We start from the raw sequence: 18,343 nt of genomic DNA on the forward strand, positions 1-18,343 counted from the left end.
CTACTGCAATGGCTTGAAAAACTGAACCCAGCCTATTACAAACTTACCATATGGTAAACAGTCTTCTCTCTTGCCATGTTTAAACAGCTGTGCCTACAATTAAAATAGGGAACACAGATATGAGAATACAGAGATTCTGGAACATAATATATCAAGTATTTAGCTCTAAAATATTTTTAATGTTCTCACAATAATGTGTAGTGTTTGCTGATTTAAACAGCATAAAAGGAAGAGTCTCAGGGTGCAGTTCTTCTTGGCAACTGCTCAGGGCACTGAGGTGGCAAAAGAACACTCAAGAGAAAATGAAAAGAAAAAAAAAAACAGAATAAAAAATGAGAAAAGAAAAAGGCCACCAGTTTTGGGCTAGCTCAGGTCCCTGACCCATCAGGCTCAGTGCTGGGTCACAGGAGCTCACAGGAGTGGTGCAACCACTGCTTGTGAGAGACTAAACCACCTACAGACACCTGCAAATACACCTCCAGCAGGCCAGCTGCAATTCCTGTGCCCAGGGAACTTTATCTGCAGCTAAATATGCCAGTGAGATTAAACCCCAGCACTGCAGCCAGACAAGGGACTATTAACACCTGACAGAACACGCTATTCATTAAAAGCTTCCTCAGCTCCCCATGTACCAAAACCCTGGCCAGGCACTTGTTTGTCCTTGCTCTGGCACTCACCAGAAGCAAAATCCTCCTCAATAAATATGCCTGGGAGTTAAACAAGAACAGACTTCCCCAAAAAAGAGGTACTTTCTCACACATACCAAACACACACACGCCTCCGGCGCTGCAGGCGGGGCTGCGAGCAACAGAGGCAAGAAAAACACCTTCAGGCTGTGTACCCAGCCCCTTTTGGTTCGTTACTAAATTGCATTTCAGGATCACAAATCAGCACTACTACAAGCTATATATGGGAATTTGATATTATATATCAAAGTACTTGAGACTTAATGCAGGCAAGTGTGAGAGCTCCCTTAAAAAAGCCTTTTACAAGGCAGCAATGCAATAGAACTTCTTCAGGCCCAGACAACAGAAATAAATATCACTTTAAATGTATAAATTGGCAAAGCTTTTAGCAATATATGAAGTCAGTGTTAAAAACAATACAAAAATTTCCCACTGACATACAACAAAACTCTGCTTGTACTAAGAAGCCTAAAAAATATGTCAGAGGACCCGCAAATCTTTGGTACAATAAATCTAGAGCTCCTCTAAAACTTTTCTTTGTTGAAACATGCAGAAACTCATTTCATTATTTTGTTCCTGTGTTCTGCTTTAAAACCCTGCCACTGGTTTCTCTGCACACCTTGCTGTGGCTGCTGGAGACACGGCAGCATCTCTGCATCCTCACAGTTCCTTCTCTGCATCCTCACAGTTCCTTCCCTGCATCCTCACAATTCCTTCCCTGCATCCTCACAATTCCTTCCCTGCATCCTCACAATTCCTTCCCTGCATCCTCACAATTCCTTCCCTGCACCCTCACAGTTCCTTCCCTGCACCCTCACAGTTCCTTCCCTGCATCTTCACAATTCCTTCCCTGCATCCTCACAGTTCCTTCTCTGCAGCCTCTGAATTCCTTCCCTGCATCCTCACAGTTCCTTCCCTGCACCCTCTCAATTCCTTCCCTGCATCCTCACAGTTCCTTCCCTGCACCCTCACAATTCCTTCCCTGCATCCTCACACTTCCTTCTCCTTTCTGCCTAACTTCACAGCAAACATTGTTTTTAAGGCACACACAGGCTGCCTCCAAATTATAATTATTATTACAATATTCAAGCATATTCAAACAAAGCACACTGTAAATCCTCAAGCAGTGATAGTGTAGAGAAACAGCTTTTGAACAGATCCTTGGGAATGCTCCTGGACAAACTCCTTTGGGTGTGTGCTCTCAGCACTGCTGGGGAGGTGAAACAGAACCCTCAAACCAGCCCATTTTCAGTCTGCAGCTCCCAAATTCTGGCACCTTTCTCCAAGCTTCTCCACGTTTTCACACCCTTGAGTTCAAGTCTGAATTAAGTCCTGACTCCTCAGGAAGAACACAACTGGAAGGTGCCACCTCTGAGAGAGATGGAAGGAATCAACCAACACACAAACAGGAAATGAGAAAAATTCAAGTATTGTACAGTATTTTTTTGTTATGCTTTTCCTCACACATCTATGAATCAGTTTAGAACAGCAACCTTGGCAGATTCCATAGCATAATAATTTCTAGTATTTTCTGAACAAAAAAGTGAAACACACATTGTCTCCCTACAGCAGTTTCACTAAAACTTAAATAACAACTATTTTCAACACAAAACATCTATTCCTCCTATGGGGATTTATAATATACATTTTGCAAGAAAAATCATTGTGGCAACAGCTATAAATGAATTGAGAAGTGCATTAAGATGTTTTATTTTATGAATACGAGTTTTTAGGAGAAGTAAAAATTGCCCAAAGGACAGAATAGCTAATTAAGCAATAATTATTAATTTGAATTAATAACTGAACTTTTTTTAAAGGGCCATAATACTTACATGACTTTTGATCAATAAAATCTGTTCCCAGTGGTTTAGGAATAAACACAGCTGAAAATACCAAATGTCTGAATAGGAAGAAAGTTCTTTCTGCACCCATTGAGGTGCACTGGGGGTCAGACACAACCTTGGAGCAGGTCCCTGGAGTTTCTACAACTGATACATCAGGTAGTTCTCTGTGTCAGAGAAGTTTAACAGCTGTTTCAAAAATAAATTTTACACAAGTAAATAGGTAACAGCCCAACTGTGGAGAACTACTCTTCAGATATTCAACACAGCAGGAAATCCAATGTCTAGGGTTTTTTTCTAAGTGTAGAAAAGACAAGAAGAGAAGTGTTCATTATTTATGAATCAAAGCATGCAAAAGCATCCCCAAGTCCAAACCTCTAAAACTTTTGAGTGTAATAGATGTATTTTTCTCAAAGGAAATAAAAGAGCACTTTAACCAATGCTGGCTTTTGGGAAAGCAGAAAAAATATTTTCTTCCAGCACATGCTACAGTCAGGCATGTACAGCAAAGTTACTCCTTCAGAAAAATACTGTAAACCTGGAGCTTACAGGGGTCATACTAAAAAAGAAATGTTCATGACCCATAAATGAAAATCATGAGGAAAAAAAAAAAGCAGCAAAAAGAGCAAATCAGCATTACAGTACCCAGCTTAAACTTCCTGCCTTGAAGGAAGAAAAATATCCAAGGCACACCATTTCCAAAAATCTGATACAAACAAAGCAATTAATAAGCTTGGTTTGCCACCTGCACAGGCATTTTGGTGTCAGCAGTGCTGAGCACGAGGAGCCTGCCTGTCGGAGCACCCCGCAGTCGCAGCCACGCCACGGGCTCCTGCCTAACGAGGACACAGAGCACACACCAACCCACCCAACCTGCTCAACTGTTGAAAAGTATGTGACTCCCTCTCTTATAAATAATTAAGCCACCTACAAATTAGAGAAAATCAGTGGTGTGCAAGCAATGACGACTGTCAAGTCTGGCTCTGCTTTAGAAACAGCGCAGGGCAAGGCAAACAAAGCCCAGTTTCTTAATAATCCCAGCAGAGACACCACACCTGCCAATTGTCTGCATAACCCACTTTGGGCCCGACCTGCAGCAGATCTATCAGTCGGGATCATCTCCAGGACTTGTTCCCCAAGCTACACAAATCACCACGAGGGGTGGCCTGGCTGGTGGGGAGCGAGCGGATCTTCCTGCCGAGCAGGAGACACAAGTCTGCATCTACCCTCTGGTTGTAACCAAGAGGAGGACTGGGAGGATAATTCCAGCCTCGCTGGGAAGAGCAGGAAATGATCCCTTGCACTGCTCTGGAGCACCCCCTGGTAGCCACACAACACCCCGGGAATGCCACCAGCCATCCCTGCCTCCAGGCCAGGAGCAGGGAGGGAGAACATGCTGGCAGAACTGAAGTTCACTTGGAAGAAGGGAATATTTAATGCATTCTACGTGCAGCTGAAGGTAAAATGGGTTAGTTAAAGGCCTTGCTCTTACTGTGCCTCCACACAAGCAGCATTCCTGCTGTGGGCTGCACGTGTTTGGGTGTTGAGCATCAACATGACACCAACACTGACAGACACCAACACAGTGATGGCAGCTTTCATGTGATCCCAGTTATTTATCAGCTGAACATCTGACATGTTTACACTAACACACGGAGAGCTGACAGAGTATCATCCTTTTACATCTTGATTTAAAATCCACGGATTTTAAATACTCAGAGGGAAAAAAAAAATAGCAGCTTGAGGTAGTAGTAGGCTCTAACAAGAACCAGCTTTATGATAACAGAACTTTTGAACCTTGAATGACCCACAAAAGTTCTGGTGAGAAGAGAAAAACCCAGCAGTATCAGACAAGGCCACATTAGAAGAAATACTCCGTGACAGGAGAGAAATGGCATGAGCAGAAAGGAGTCAGTGCCCTTGGCACCTGCAGACATAAGAACATTTGTACCTCTCACCAGCACTGCTTTTTCTATCACCAAACCACTGAGCAACAAACCCTTTTTTTTAAAAAATAATGCCAATAGACAATCCTAATACAGCCAATTCTTTGAGAATGCCAAAAACACAGAGACTTGGGAAACATTCTATTTGGAAATATTCTATTTTTGTGCCTCTGGGTCTGAAAGAATAGAGTTAGAGAGTTCTTTCTCCCCTGGAGCCAAATTTACATAAGCATGTAGCTATTGCTAAATAACCTTTGCATTAGAGACAGCTCAGGGAAATGCCTCGTTCTTAAGACTCTCGAGTTTCATCAGATCACTGTGTAGGGCGTTTTATTTTTTTTAATTATTACTCACACTTGTATACTGAATCACTTATAAAACAAATAAGGTTTAATAAGTTTCAATGCCCAAGGCTACCTCAACGTGATGACATCTCTGTCACGCAAGAACTGGGAGTGCTGCGCCCTGCAGCGATAACTAAAAAGCTGTTTGATATAATGGCAGGTTTAAAAGCAAACCTCCAGACCAAGAGAATTTAAAATGCAGATTCTTGAAACAGGCAAGAAGTTTCCTTCAAGTAAACAAATGGTATAAAAAAGTAGCAATTGCTTAATAATCCAACATTTTCAGTCCTTCAAATGCCAAAGAACAGGAGCACGGAAGCGAACGAAACGCCACAGCGCAACAGAGGTTTCAACAAAGGAGGGCAGCATGAAACACTGAACTGGAAATAGTGTCAGCAGAGGTGCCTGCCGGTGCCCCCCGTTGGGAAATGGTGAGCTACTGAGGACAGGTGGAAGGGAGCAGAGAGCCAAAGGCCCCAGTGCAATTACAATATGCAACGCGGGGTGCGTGTTCCGACAGGAGCCGCGGAACAGCCGGACTCGTTCTGCACAGAACGCTGAGTGAGATGAAACAGCAGCACACACCTGATCAGCCAGGCTCACGGCCACGAAGAGGCAGATCAAAGTCAGCCACGGCCAACTACTCACTGCGTCCCTGACTTGCAGTTTCAGTTCATTGAAATGCAGGAGTTTCGTGTCTTTTCTGAGCATTTTTTCCATGCTGCTCAGTAAATGCAGACTGTAAGTGGCACAAAATCCTAACCCAACCAAAACCCACCCTGTTCAGGGCAGCCCTGCTCTGCTCCAATGTGGAGAGACTTTTTATCCCCACTCTGGTGGGTTACATCATTCCCAAAACCTGCACAATCCCAAAACCCGCCTTGCTGTACTGAGCAGAAACTGAAAAATGGTCTTTTTTCTCCTGCTTGTTCAGAGACATGGCCAAGCAGCTGCAGCTTCACTCTTAAAGTAAAAAAGTGCTGGAGGAATCCAAGGGCAAAGAATTTTAAAGCTTTTTGCCACAACTTTTAGTTGCCCCTCACAGAGACGTTATCTGCTTTACAAATTTAGTGATTACTTGTTATGTCAAAATATTTTGTATTTATTTATAGAATAAATAGATTATATACTATATGAAGTTACAATCTTGCATGCTGAAGAAATGCATTTCCTTATTTTGAACACTTATTTTCAGATGATATTTTTGACAACATAGTGGTGCTACAAGTGTGAGACAAAGTTCTTAATATTAAAATATTAAGAATATAGGTAATTATATATAAATACGATATTTATAACATTTAACTCTTGAAATAAAAATTTCCTGCTCTCCTTGAGCACCTACATGCATACACATACCATTCTGAAAACCTTTACTCCCTAATGATACAATCTGTTGTAGCGACTGAAAGGGGAAATTGAAGACTAAATGCAAGAAAAGGCTTTATAAATCTGCTCATATCTACCAACTGGAACAGGAGTTATGAGCTGTGGAGAGGGGAAAAAAGAAAAATCCCAGAAAAGCAAAGCAGCAGGCTCTGCTCCCAGGTCTATTGTATCACATTCTGGTTTCGATTCTACTTGTTGAGTATTCACCTGTTTCGCTTAGTGCGCACTAATGAACAGGTGGATGGAGCCAAAGCCAAACTCAAAGGAATTATGACAAAACACTAATGCATTATACATCCTGCAGGTCTCATCATGCCCCGGGAATGGCAAACAGTCAGTCTCCCTTTCCAGATCTGACAATAAAATGATGAAACATCATTCTGTCTTTTGAAACACTGCAATGCACACAAATAACGCTTCCTCCTGCTTAAGTAGCAGGTCCTCAGTTATTCTAAATATAGATCATTTCTTCTCCCTTCTGATTTGGAAGAGCTCGAGAGGAAAAAGAAACAACTGAAAAGAAACCTCACACACTTGCTCCAGACCTTTGCTTTGATGTTTAGTACCACACTGCACACAAGTCCTCTTAGTGACTGGTTAAGAAGAGTAGCAAATTAATGCAAATTATCAAAACTTGTACAAACACCAGCAAATCCTCAAACCTGTGCAACTGCAAATACTGCACAAGGGCTCGTGATCTGTCTTCACCTGCACTGCCTTGGAAACAACCAAACCAAGAAGGAACAACAACTCCTTCCCCCACACAAACCCATTCTGCCCAAACACATTCGGACATCAAAACCGGCACAGACACCAGAAGTGTTAGCCCAGGATTTCAAAACACACCCCATCACTTTTAAGGGTGTAAAACTACAACAAAGCTTTTATCAATAGCCCTTCTTAGGATGTACAAGAGGAGCAGTGCCCTGGAACAGCAGTTCAGATTTTTTCCCCATGCACAGTGGGTCAATTTTAAAACCCAAACCAAGAATTCAGCTCTTTTGAGTCACACACCATTATCAATTCACAAGGAAAGGGCACTCAACAAAAAAATTCATTCAGATTAGCAAACAAACCCAAGCTTACTGAAATGCCTGCTACTTTGAGAGTTATTTATAAATATCTATACTGGCAACTTCACTTTCATTTGGGGATGACAAAAAAAGAAAATACACATGCCTGGGAAGTTATATTGTCTAAACTGCTGTGGAGGAAATTCTCTTCATTGCCAGGAATCCCTCTGTGCATTTGCTGCCAAGGGCCTCCTGTAGTATAGGATGGCCATGAACCCAACTGTCTATCTTTTAAGGAAAAACCAGTATTTACCAGGGCCTGGAGCATGCCATTCATAACGACAGTGCCCTCCATGGTCTGGGAGGAGGATTTGGATAACATGGAGAGCACCCAGTCCAGGAAATCTGCCATCCTGCTCTGCCTGACATCAGGGCGGACAATAAACCTGTCACAGAAAAAAAAAAGAAATTATTGCGGCCACTGACTTAATGACACCCAATGAAAAATGATTTTTCCTCCTATCCAAACTGGTTGTAGCTCCTGGAAACAATTCTTCAACGTGTCTTTCCGCAAATCACTGAGGGTGGGAACACTCCAAGCCATCCTATGTTTAGCCCATCTGTTTCTGAGCAAGGCTCTGACCTGGAATTTTGTTTTCACTTTTAACCGACCTAAAAACTTGGGTTCTAGAAATTTCTTATCTTAATTATAAAGCAACACAATTTCCAAAGCTTTTAAGAAATTATCTCTATTAGAATTAGTGAAAAGCTGACACAAATAGGTGGATTCTTCACCTCTCTCACCAAAAACAGCCATTCTGCAAATCAGTGGAAATCAGCACTGGGTCCCTTTTGCACTGTCAGCAGTCAGGCCCAGAACAAGCAATTTGGGGTTTTGGATATTTGAAAAGGTCAAGCACTTGTTATTTAACACACAAGATGGGTTAAGAGATGTATTTTTAGCCATCTTAGAAAAGGGAAAGGATGTTTTTCATGGCTAAAGTATCATAAACCTACTCTCAGCCCTCCCCGGAGCAGCCAAGCTCCTGTCAGGGCATCACTTCAGTGTCCTGGCTCCTACAAACCAGGTCCTGCTGCAGCAGCAATTCAGACTACATTTGTTCTCAACTCACCCAGTGGAAACAAGGCACAGGGGGAAGCCCACCCAACACAACAAGGAATTCAAAGAGGATGTGCCCCAGAGCCAGGACCTGGATCCTTCCTACAGATAACTGGGGAACAGCCCCAAGAGCTGACTGACGGGGTATTAAATTATACATATATATTTAAAATTAAATACAGAGAACACCTCAGCAGTGAGCTGCTCCCCAACCAGTCCCTCTGGTGCTCAGCAGCAGAACAATGAGGAATTGGGGTGAGCTGCAGGAGGGTGGTTTTGGGTTGGAGGATGAAGCTGCCTTTGGCCCAAGGGCACAGGTGAGAGAAGTGACCTGTGAAGTGGCTGAGCTGGTTCCAAGACCCTTCCTCAGTCCCAAGGAGTTTAAACCTTTCCTTCCCAAAGGAGTGTCCTAACCTCCAGACTAACACCAGGATAAGGATCAGCCCCATCTCCTCCTACTGCAACCACTCACTGAGCAGGCAGAAAGGAATGAAATATACTCCAGCTCCTTTGCCCTGTGAGAAGCAGCTCATTTTGGAAAACAGGAGGTCTTGAACCCTGATGTTTCTAAACTCCACTTGAAATTCATCAACTCCTTGGAACACAAGGCAGGGCCCAGACTTTCTCCTGCTCCCCAGGGACTTTCCCAGAGTGTGCTACAGAGTCAGACTCCTGTATCTTATCTCTCCATCTGTCCCAGCATCGCTGTGCTCCTGCCCACCCAAGTAACAGTCCAGCTCCTGGGAGATGGCACAGAAACCTCATGTCAGAATGATTATGCTCAGGACTGGCTCTGGGGATGGGAGAACAGGGAAAGGCCTTGGAGCCAGCCTTCTAATTTCTGGTGAAGTGTTTTAAACACCAGGCTGCTTTGAAAATGGTGTTTTCATAATAAACTAAGTAACTCTAAGTCCACTACACAGCACCACTACAGCCTTGCACACCTGGTTCTAGAAGCAGCTTCATGTATTCTAGCACCAAATTTGTTCTGAACATACACCCCTAATTAAAATTAATCAGCGCCCCCTGCTGAGCACAGGCTGCAGAGCAGAGCCAGACCTTTACTGCTTTAAAAAGAGAAAAACCCCAATCACAACCTGAGCACAGGCTGCAGAGCAGAGCCAGGCCTTCACTGCTTTAAAAAGAGAAAAAACCCCAATCACAACCTGAGCACAGGCTGCAGAGCACAGCCAGGCCTTCACTGCTTTAAAAACAGAAAAAACCCCAATCAATCACAACCTGGGCACAGGCTGCAGAGCACAGCCAGGCCTTCACTGCTTTAAAAACAGAAAAACCCCAATCACAACCTGAGCACAGGCTGCAGAGCAGAGCCAGGCCTTCACTGCTTTAAAAACAGAAAAACCCCAATCACAACCTGGGCACAGGCTGCAGAGCACAGCCAGACCTTCACTGCTTTAAAAAGAGAAAAAACCCCAATCACAACCTGGGCACAGGCTGCAGAGCAGAGCCAGGCCTTCACTGCTTTAAAAAGGGAAAAAACCCCAATCACAACCTGGGCACAGGCTGCAGAGCAGAGCCAGGCCTTCACTGCTTTAAAAAGAGAAAAAAACCCAATCAATCACAACCTGAGCACAGGCTGCAGAGCACAGCCAGGCCTTCACTGCTTTAAAAAGGGAAAAAACCCCAATCACAACCTGGGCACAGGCTGCAGAGCACAGCCAGGCCTTCACTGCTTTAAAAAGAGAAAAAAACCCCAATCAATCACAACCTGAGCACAGGCTGCAGAGCAGAGCCAGGCCTTCACTGCTTTAAAAAGAGAAAAAAACCCAATCACAACCTGGGCACAGGCTGCAGAGCAGAGCCAGGCCTTCACTGCTTTAAAAACAGAAAAACCCCAATCAATCACAACCTGAGCACAGGCTGCAGAGCAGAGCCAGGCCTTCACTGCTTTAAAAACAGAAAAAACCCCAATCACAACCTGAGCACAGGCTGCAGAGCAGAGCCAGGCCTTCACTGCTTTAAAAAGAGAAAAAACCCCAATCTCAACCTGAGCACAGGCTGCAGAGCGGAGCCAGGCCTTCACTGCTTTAAAAAGAGAAAAAACCCCAATCAATCACAACCTGGGCACAGGCTGCAGAGCACAGCCAGGCCTTCACTGCTTTAAAAACAGAAAAAACCCCAATCAATCACAACCTGAGCACAGGCTGCAGAGCAGAGCCAGGCCTTCACTGCTTTAAAAACAGAAAAACCCCAATCACAACCTGGGCACAGGCTGCAGAGCAGAGCCAGGCCTTTACTGCTTTAAAAACAGAAAAACCCCAATCACAACCTGGGCACAGGCTGCAGAGCGGAGCCAGGCCTTCACTGCTTTAAAAAGAGAAAAAACCCCAATCAATCACAACCTGAGCTGACTTCCACTACAATATCCAGGAATGTGGACTGGAATAGACACTGAAACAAGAGACATGTGTGTACTATCCCTGCTTATGGTCTTTGTAATTTATTTTCATGTGCAGAGAAAGCAATTTTCCCAACAACACACTGCTCCATCCAATTCAAGCAACAGTAATATCCCACAGACAGCTGGCAACTTCCAAGCCTCCCAAAACTGTCATGTTTAAATAAAGATTAAAAGACAGCAGGAGGAATGGGAGCCTTTCTGCCAAGATGCACAAAAGAGACTTACTTGGACACCAGCACAGCAGCTGCATCCCGGGCCTTGTCACTGACAACCAGGTAACACTAAAGGGAAAAGAAAACTGACTGCAAAAGAATTCGTACATGGAGATAGAAAACCAGCTATGTGACAACTCTGTACTTAATACACTACTGAATACTTACATGGCAAATATTATGATGATTACACACATCACGTCATTTTTATGGTTACAATCTGAGCTTAAACATAGTAGAAAGTTCATTTTCCCATTTAACAAACTGCATCTGAGGCAAAGTCTCCCTTCGTGCGCCTTTCAAAGCAGGTTTATTACTGAAGGTAATTTATTCAGTAATTTATTACTGAAGGTTCATTTGCTGAAGTCTTAACTCACAGACACATTGTCCTATAAGCAGCAAGCCCCTTAGTGCTGCAAGTGTCAAAGGCCTGAGCTGTTGGGGTACCTGTGGGGAAGGAGGGGTGGTTTATTTTTATCTCAAAGGCATGACAAGTCAGCCACCTGGGCTGACACCCACGGGAACTTCATGTATTTGTTTCAAAATCTTCAGAGTCACAGCTTCCAAAGCTGCTCACTCTGCTCAAACACTGATTTTCTCTAGAAATCCTTAGACTTGGTTTGCAGAGAAGCTCTCTGGCACTTCCATGTGCTGAAAGCCTCTGACACATTCAAAGGCAGGGGTTCACCTCAGATAAAACAGTTTATTAGATCAGGGGAAACAAGTTCCAGTCTCACCTGACTTTAAAGCAGCAAACAACAGTATGAAGATCCAGAAGCACAAAAAAATTCTTTACAGATTAGACACAAAAATACAGGCTTAAATGATGTTCAGAAAAGAAGATCACTGAGGAATATACAGAATATATTAATATTTATCACATACTGAATGATTGAGCCAAATGCCCCAGGTCTGAAAGCATTACAGGATGTGTTTTCCTCACCTTTGCTACCTCCAGGATGCGATCCATGGTTGGCTGCCGAGCCTGCCCTTCCAGGGAAACAAGGTTGCCATCAAAACGGGCCAGATCAAAAGGGATCAGGCAGATCATGGACAGCCACAACAAGAGCATGTAGCGAGTTTCCCAAGTCTGGAAAGGAATGGTAAAACAAAGGGGTTTTATTTTATTTTCTGCAATATAAAGAGCGCAAACTACCCCCCTGGCTCCAAGGAACTTTCAAAGATGAACAAGACAAAATTCCCAATGTGAGTGTCCTGAAACTTCAGAGGAGACAGAATTACAAGCACCCCAAACAGCAAAACTGTAACAAAATTAATGGACCCTGCCCCCAATCAGAAATCTAGGCAACCTTGTTTCCTTCCCAAAGAAAAACTGCACCTTCCCATTTTCCTGTTTTTCCCTTCCCTGGCCTATCTGTGCCTCCACTCACAAATAGAACAGAAGTATGTTTTTCTCCTTAATTTCTTATGTGTTGCTTTTGTGGGTTTATTGAAAAAACGTCTGAAGAAGGAAGGAAGTTTTTCAAGATTTAAAGAAGCAAAGTGTCAGAACTGATGTTTATTTTAAAAATGCTTTAATTTAGAGCAGACAATTATTGTCTTCAAATCCATTATTTTTGTTACTTATAATTGATAATGATCTCTCTTAAAATCCATCTATCTTAAACACTCTCTGGAGTTCTTCTTTTTCCTTATTTAAAAACATAAGAATATAAACTACAGTATCCTGGAGTCAGACTGGAGTATTTTTCAGTTACTCCTTTTAGAGGTTCAGTGCCTTTCACTGCCCTTCTTCTTACTCTTGTTACAATCAATGTGTTCCTTACATGAGTGCTTAAAAATTCTACCTGCAGCTCTACTGCCACTGTTTCTAAATCCTTGGAACAAATCCCATGAAAGGAAGCCAAGACCTCTTCTTGGGGAGGGTATTTCTCCTGTGACAAGATGATGGTTTTCACATTAAGTCCAGGGGTTAACACACCAGACAGGGTCTGTCACTGCTTTATATACTTTTTCCCAGATTTTTTCCTTCAGCTTTTTCTACTGGAGACATAAACATTAAACAAAAAGTACAGCAAGTGCTCACCTCAGGGTCTCTTGGGTTCTGCTTTGCAAGCATATCCAAAACAGGCTGCAGGTCCCGGACTTCGTGAGGGAACCGTGGCAGGAAACGTTTGTACCCTCTCACCTAAAGCAGAAAGTTCCAGAATTCAGAACCCATCCAGCACCAGCACGTACTGAGGGGAAAGGAAAGACCCTTGGAGGAATTTCTTGATTAGGATCCTCATGTCATAAGGAGAGTAAGTATGCAAAGTCTTAAATACCTTGTGATATTTGTGGTTTTACAAAGTTATTAAGAATTTATGACATGATAATGAACTTTAAAACAAGGGACATCTGGAGATTGTCTAGTCCCACGCTCCTGGTAAAGCAGGGTCACCCCAGCAGGGTGCCCAGCACCACATCCATGGGGTGCCCAGGATCCCAAGGATGGAGACCCCCCCCTCCTCTCTGAGCCACCTATCCCAGGGCTCAGCCCTTACAGCCCAAAAATATTTTCCTGTGCTCAAATGTAAATGCCACATCCATCTAACTGTTCATCACACTTTACTTTTCAACGTTATAACTCATGTTTTATCACTCAGCATCTCCATGTCTGTAATTTCTTTTGCATTCAGATCTGGATTTTTACTAATCTGGATCATTAAATAAGATAAACTATCATGAAAATGGGAAACAAAAGAACTAATCTTTCACAGTACACTTTAAAATATTTAACCATATTAGACACTTATTTATTTTAATATTTTTGAGAATAACAAAAAATATTAATAACTTACAAACTTCAATTCAAGAATATTAAATTTAGGATTTTTTTACCTTTGTAATGATGTAGAGAAATTTAAAAGCCAGGTGAACTAGTGAGGGAGGAGATCCACTGTCCCATACTATCTCCAACAAGGAATTCATCATCCCCTCTAGTGAAAGGAGAGAAAAACCAGTGAGACTACATGCAGGTCACAGAGTTTCTTGTACTTCTGACAGAACAGAGGGAGACAACAATTATAAAATGGAAGTACTGTCAGCCACAGCAGTCTTGCAACGCAAACCCAGATCTTCCAGAGTAACAGATTTTTAAGTATAGATACAAAAATTATTTAAGGCTGACATTCCTACCTAAGTGGTGATCCAAAAGGTGAGGCTGCTCCTGGTACTTGTCCATTATACCTGAAAATGAAAAGATATCTGTAATAAACTTCTCCAAGGTTCTTCCAGAGCCTTAACTGTGAGATACCCTCTGATTCTGAACAGTTTTAGCTTAAGACTTCTGCATCCCTGAGCTGCCACCACCGGTAAGCAAGGTAACAAAGTCAGAAAATCATAGAGTGGATGGAGCTTGGAGCAACCTGGGATAGTGGAAGGTGTCCCTGCTCATGGCAGGGAGCGTGGCATGAGATGATCTTTAAGGTGCCTTCCAACACAGAGCAGTTTATAACTCCAAGCAACAGTACAAGCAGAGTCTGTCCCCCTCACACTGCACTCATTTACCTACACTGAGCCATCAACCCACTCCCAGGAGTCTCTCCAGTTTCCTGGGACAAACCTCCCACAAGCAACACTTTGCAATGAGGGTGCTCCTCACAATCCTCAGAGCTAGTTTCTTGTTTTGAAATAGAATACAGGGAATTATTCAGCAAAGAACAAAGAATCCTTAAGAAATTTTAACCTCAACAAGCAAACTGCAGCTCTTACCACTGTGCTCCTCAAAACTGTTCACATCCCTTACTCTATTTTGCTGCCAGTAACACAGTCTCTTCCTTTTGGATAGTGACTCAAGAAGGGAGAAACTGAAATTGCGTATTGAAAAAAAAAAAAAAAAAAGAACTTTCCAGAACTTTCAGACACAAAAGCTCTTCAATTTAAGCCCAGAATCAACAAAAAGCAGCTACAGAAATGAAAGCTGGATTCCCAAGAAGATCATTAACTGATCCAGCTTGGCACTAGAGATTGTCTGGCTCATTTTAGCTATTTGGTCAGAAAACAACTTTTGAATTAGAAAACCAAAACCTCCTTAACCTCCCCTTTTCTGTATTTGTTTCTCTCACAAACAACTTTGCTCTCTGTCCTTTTCCTCTGCTGGACACATCAACACCTACACTGAAGACATGACTCAAAGCCAACAGTGCTGCAGTTGACCAGTGGATGACACTGCACAACCACTTTCAGACACCAGACCATCCAACAGCATCCCTGTGCAATTCCACTGGGACACCAGAACACCACCCAGAGGGAAACCTGAGCTCCTCATCATCCCTGGCTTCCCACCTGAATGAATGATGCCCTAAGCTGCATACAAACAGCAGAACCAGTGAACACAAATTCCAACACCAAAGCAACAGCTTTCAAACAGAAGTGGAACTGAGGAGCAAATTCCTTTCCCAGGTCACAGCCTGGCAAAGATAAAATAAAACCCCAAATGTAAAAGCTGAGGAGAATGAACCTAGAGCAGATGCTCTGAAACTATTATTTCAAAAGAGATATTCCTATATTTTCCTACAAAATTGTAGTTGCAGATCAAACTGTTTCTCGAACTTCTGTTTCTAATGGTTCATCACAAAATGAGCATCATGCGTTTTTCTGAATGCTTTGGCAACTTTCATTAGAATCCCCTGGAACAGTGATCACTGCATTCCCTGCTCCCAGACAAAAGGCATTCCCTAAGAGTCAGTGTTCTAACCCACACGCTGAACCTCTTGGCAGATTTGGGACATTTTGTCCAAGAAGGATCGATGACACCTGAGCACACTAAATATTACAACCCAGGGCTGAACCCCATACATAACAACTTTGTAAAGTATATGGAGCCTGTTTTTACTGGGCAATGACACACGGGCAGAAAGCCTCAGAAATGCCACTTAAGTGCAAAGAAACACTGCATATGATGTGACAGAGAGGCACAGCAAGGTGATTTTTCCAGCAATGGTTCTTCCTGTCCCACTGAATCTGACATTTCCTCTGTGATGCTGAACAACCTCAGCAATGAGAGTTCCTGGGACTTCTGTCTGAGCAGTTACATGTCCATCATTTAGATGGAACAGTCAGTTCATCCAAGCACAATAATGCTACTGAGAAACTTCTGCAGGGTCAGATCTCCAAATCTGGGGGGGGTCTGCTTTATTGTTTGCCCAGCTCATTACTTGCTGTGAAAAACAATGCTGCTGGGTCAATATTTTGACTGTGAGTTTTGCAATTTCGCCATCCTTCACAAAAATACTTGCAAAATGCCGGTCTGCTAAAGTGAGTTTGCAAATACATGAAGCACTACACGAACTTCTGCAAATCCCCTCATCAGAATATTGACCCACAGATGTGCCTTGAAACAGGCTGGTCACCCAGGACACTGCTACATGCACCTCACTATGGCCCTTCCACATTCAGCTGAGGCTCAGGGGCAGGACAGCTTTCCTTAGGTGGCACAAAAGTCAAACCAAGTTACTTCCACTCAGAAAGACATACATGATCTGTATGGATTCAGCCACTCTTCCCATTTCCTATGAAATGAAAAGGTAAATAGGAAATTGACACTTTGAAGCACAAAATGGGTGTGTTTTGATGAGTAACAGAGTTGTTTCATTTGACAGACATACAAACTTTTAACTAAATTATGGCCTGAATTTGAATAGGAAACTGAAGGCCCAGCATGAGTCAGAATTCACATTTCTGGAACCCAAGACCTAAGTTTTCATTTACAGCAGTTGAATACCAGGTAATAAAAGAATATCTATATGGAAAACAAAATGAGCAAAAAGCCACATCTGAATGACCTGTTGATAAAGTTCCAGCATTATCACTGACCCAAAAATTAGCGGTTTGGTCCCTTTTGGCAACCAGCAATAATAAAACCAGCAACACATAATTAAATGTTTTGTCATGCAGCAGCAGGACCACTCCCTTTGGCCGCCGTGCTTACCTATGAACCGTTCCACGGCCATTTCCCTGGTCACCAGCTCCCCGAAGACTTCCCGCAGGTTCCCGATGAGCTCCGCGACCTCCCGGCTCTCGGTGAAGCTGTCCAGGATGTTCCTGTCGCTGATGGCACCCGGCTCCCGCTCCTCGCCCTCCTCGGGCTCCCGCCGCGCTCCGTCCATCCCGGCGGGCCCGGGCTGGCAGTGACAGCAGGAAGGCTCAGCTCCGCCGGCCCTCGGGGCGCGGCCAGGGCCGGTCCCGCCGCCCCGCACGGCCCGCCCGGCCCCGCCGTGCGGCCCGCGCCCCTCCCGCGCCCCTCCCGCGGCCCCGCCCGGCCCTACCGGCCTCCGCCGCCGGCCCGCACCGCGGGGCTCCCGCAGCCGCCGCGCTCAAGCGATGAGCGGGACAAGCGATGAGCGGGACAAGCGATGAGCGGGGACAAGCGATGAGCGGGACAAGCGACCACGCGGGACAAGCGCCCGCTGCCGCCCCGGGCCCGCCCCGCGCCGCCGCCGCTGCCGCCCAGCTACGGGCCGCCAGGAGGGACCAAAGGCGGCGGCGCCGCCTCCGAGCGCGGGCCCGGCCCCTCCGCGGGGTGGGAGGGAGATGAGGGAGGACACGCCCTGGGGACACACACCGGGGATGGGGACACCCACCGGGGATGGGGACACCCACCCTAGGGACACACACCGGGGATGGGGACACCCACCCTAGGGACACACACCGGGGATGGGGACACCCACCCTAGGGACACACACCGGGGATGGGGACACACACCGGGGACACACACCGGGGATGGGGACACCCACCCTGGGGACACACACCGGGGATGGGGACACACACCGGGGATGGGGACACACACCAGGGATGGGGACACACACCGGGGATGGGGACACCCACTCTGGGGACACACACCAGGGATGGGGACATCCAGTTTGGGAATACCCCCCGGGGATGGTGACACCCACCCTAGGGACACCCACCAGAGATGGGAATGGGTGGGGATGGGGACATCCAGCTTGGGGACACCCAGTGGAAACAAGACCTGCTGGGGATGTGGACACTCACCAGGGACAGGGACATCCAGCGGGGATGGGGACACAAGCCCAGGGACACCCATCAGGGATGGGAATATCTAGGTTGGAGATGGGGACATCCATCGTGGGAACACCAACTATGGGGTCCTGGGGATGGGACATGGATGGGGACACAGGCATGGGCACCCAAGCACTGGGTGAGGATGGAGCTAGGGACCCTCAGGTAAGGGAACAGGGATGAGGATCTGGGCACGGGGACCCCAAGGGTAAAGGACAAGGATGGGGACAACCACACAAGGTGTGGGGGAGCCATGGATGATGCCATTATCCATGAGCTCCATTCCTTACCCAACCCGCACCAAAACACTGCCCTGCATGGTGAGTACCACCACATCATCCAAACCT

General features: G+C 44.9%; 1 protein-coding gene across 1 annotated transcript in view; it reads right to left on the minus strand.

Annotated features, from left to right (window-relative positions):
* TBCD (tubulin folding cofactor D) overlaps positions 1–17,118 on the minus strand; it is a 121,156-nt gene extending 104,038 nt beyond the window's left edge. Inside the window, exons 1-8 of the mRNA XM_068209342.1 lie at positions 16,906–17,118; positions 14,112–14,162; positions 13,815–13,912; positions 13,021–13,122; positions 11,917–12,063; positions 10,987–11,042; positions 7,533–7,665; positions 48–93 (exon numbers count right to left, since the gene is read on the minus strand). Coding sequence (XP_068065443.1) covers positions 48–93; positions 7,533–7,665; positions 10,987–11,042; positions 11,917–12,063; positions 13,021–13,122; positions 13,815–13,912; positions 14,112–14,162; positions 16,906–17,083 — 811 coding nt within the window. The 5' untranslated portion in view covers positions 17,084–17,118. The remainder of the gene's footprint in view (positions 1–47; positions 94–7,532; positions 7,666–10,986; positions 11,043–11,916; positions 12,064–13,020; positions 13,123–13,814; positions 13,913–14,111; positions 14,163–16,905) is intronic.
* Between the last annotated feature and the right edge of the window lie 1,225 nt (positions 17,119–18,343).

This window comes from Anomalospiza imberbis, chromosome 19 (assembly GCF_031753505.1).
Source record: "Anomalospiza imberbis isolate Cuckoo-Finch-1a 21T00152 chromosome 19, ASM3175350v1, whole genome shotgun sequence".
Lineage (NCBI taxonomy): Eukaryota > Metazoa > Chordata > Aves > Passeriformes > Viduidae > Anomalospiza > Anomalospiza imberbis.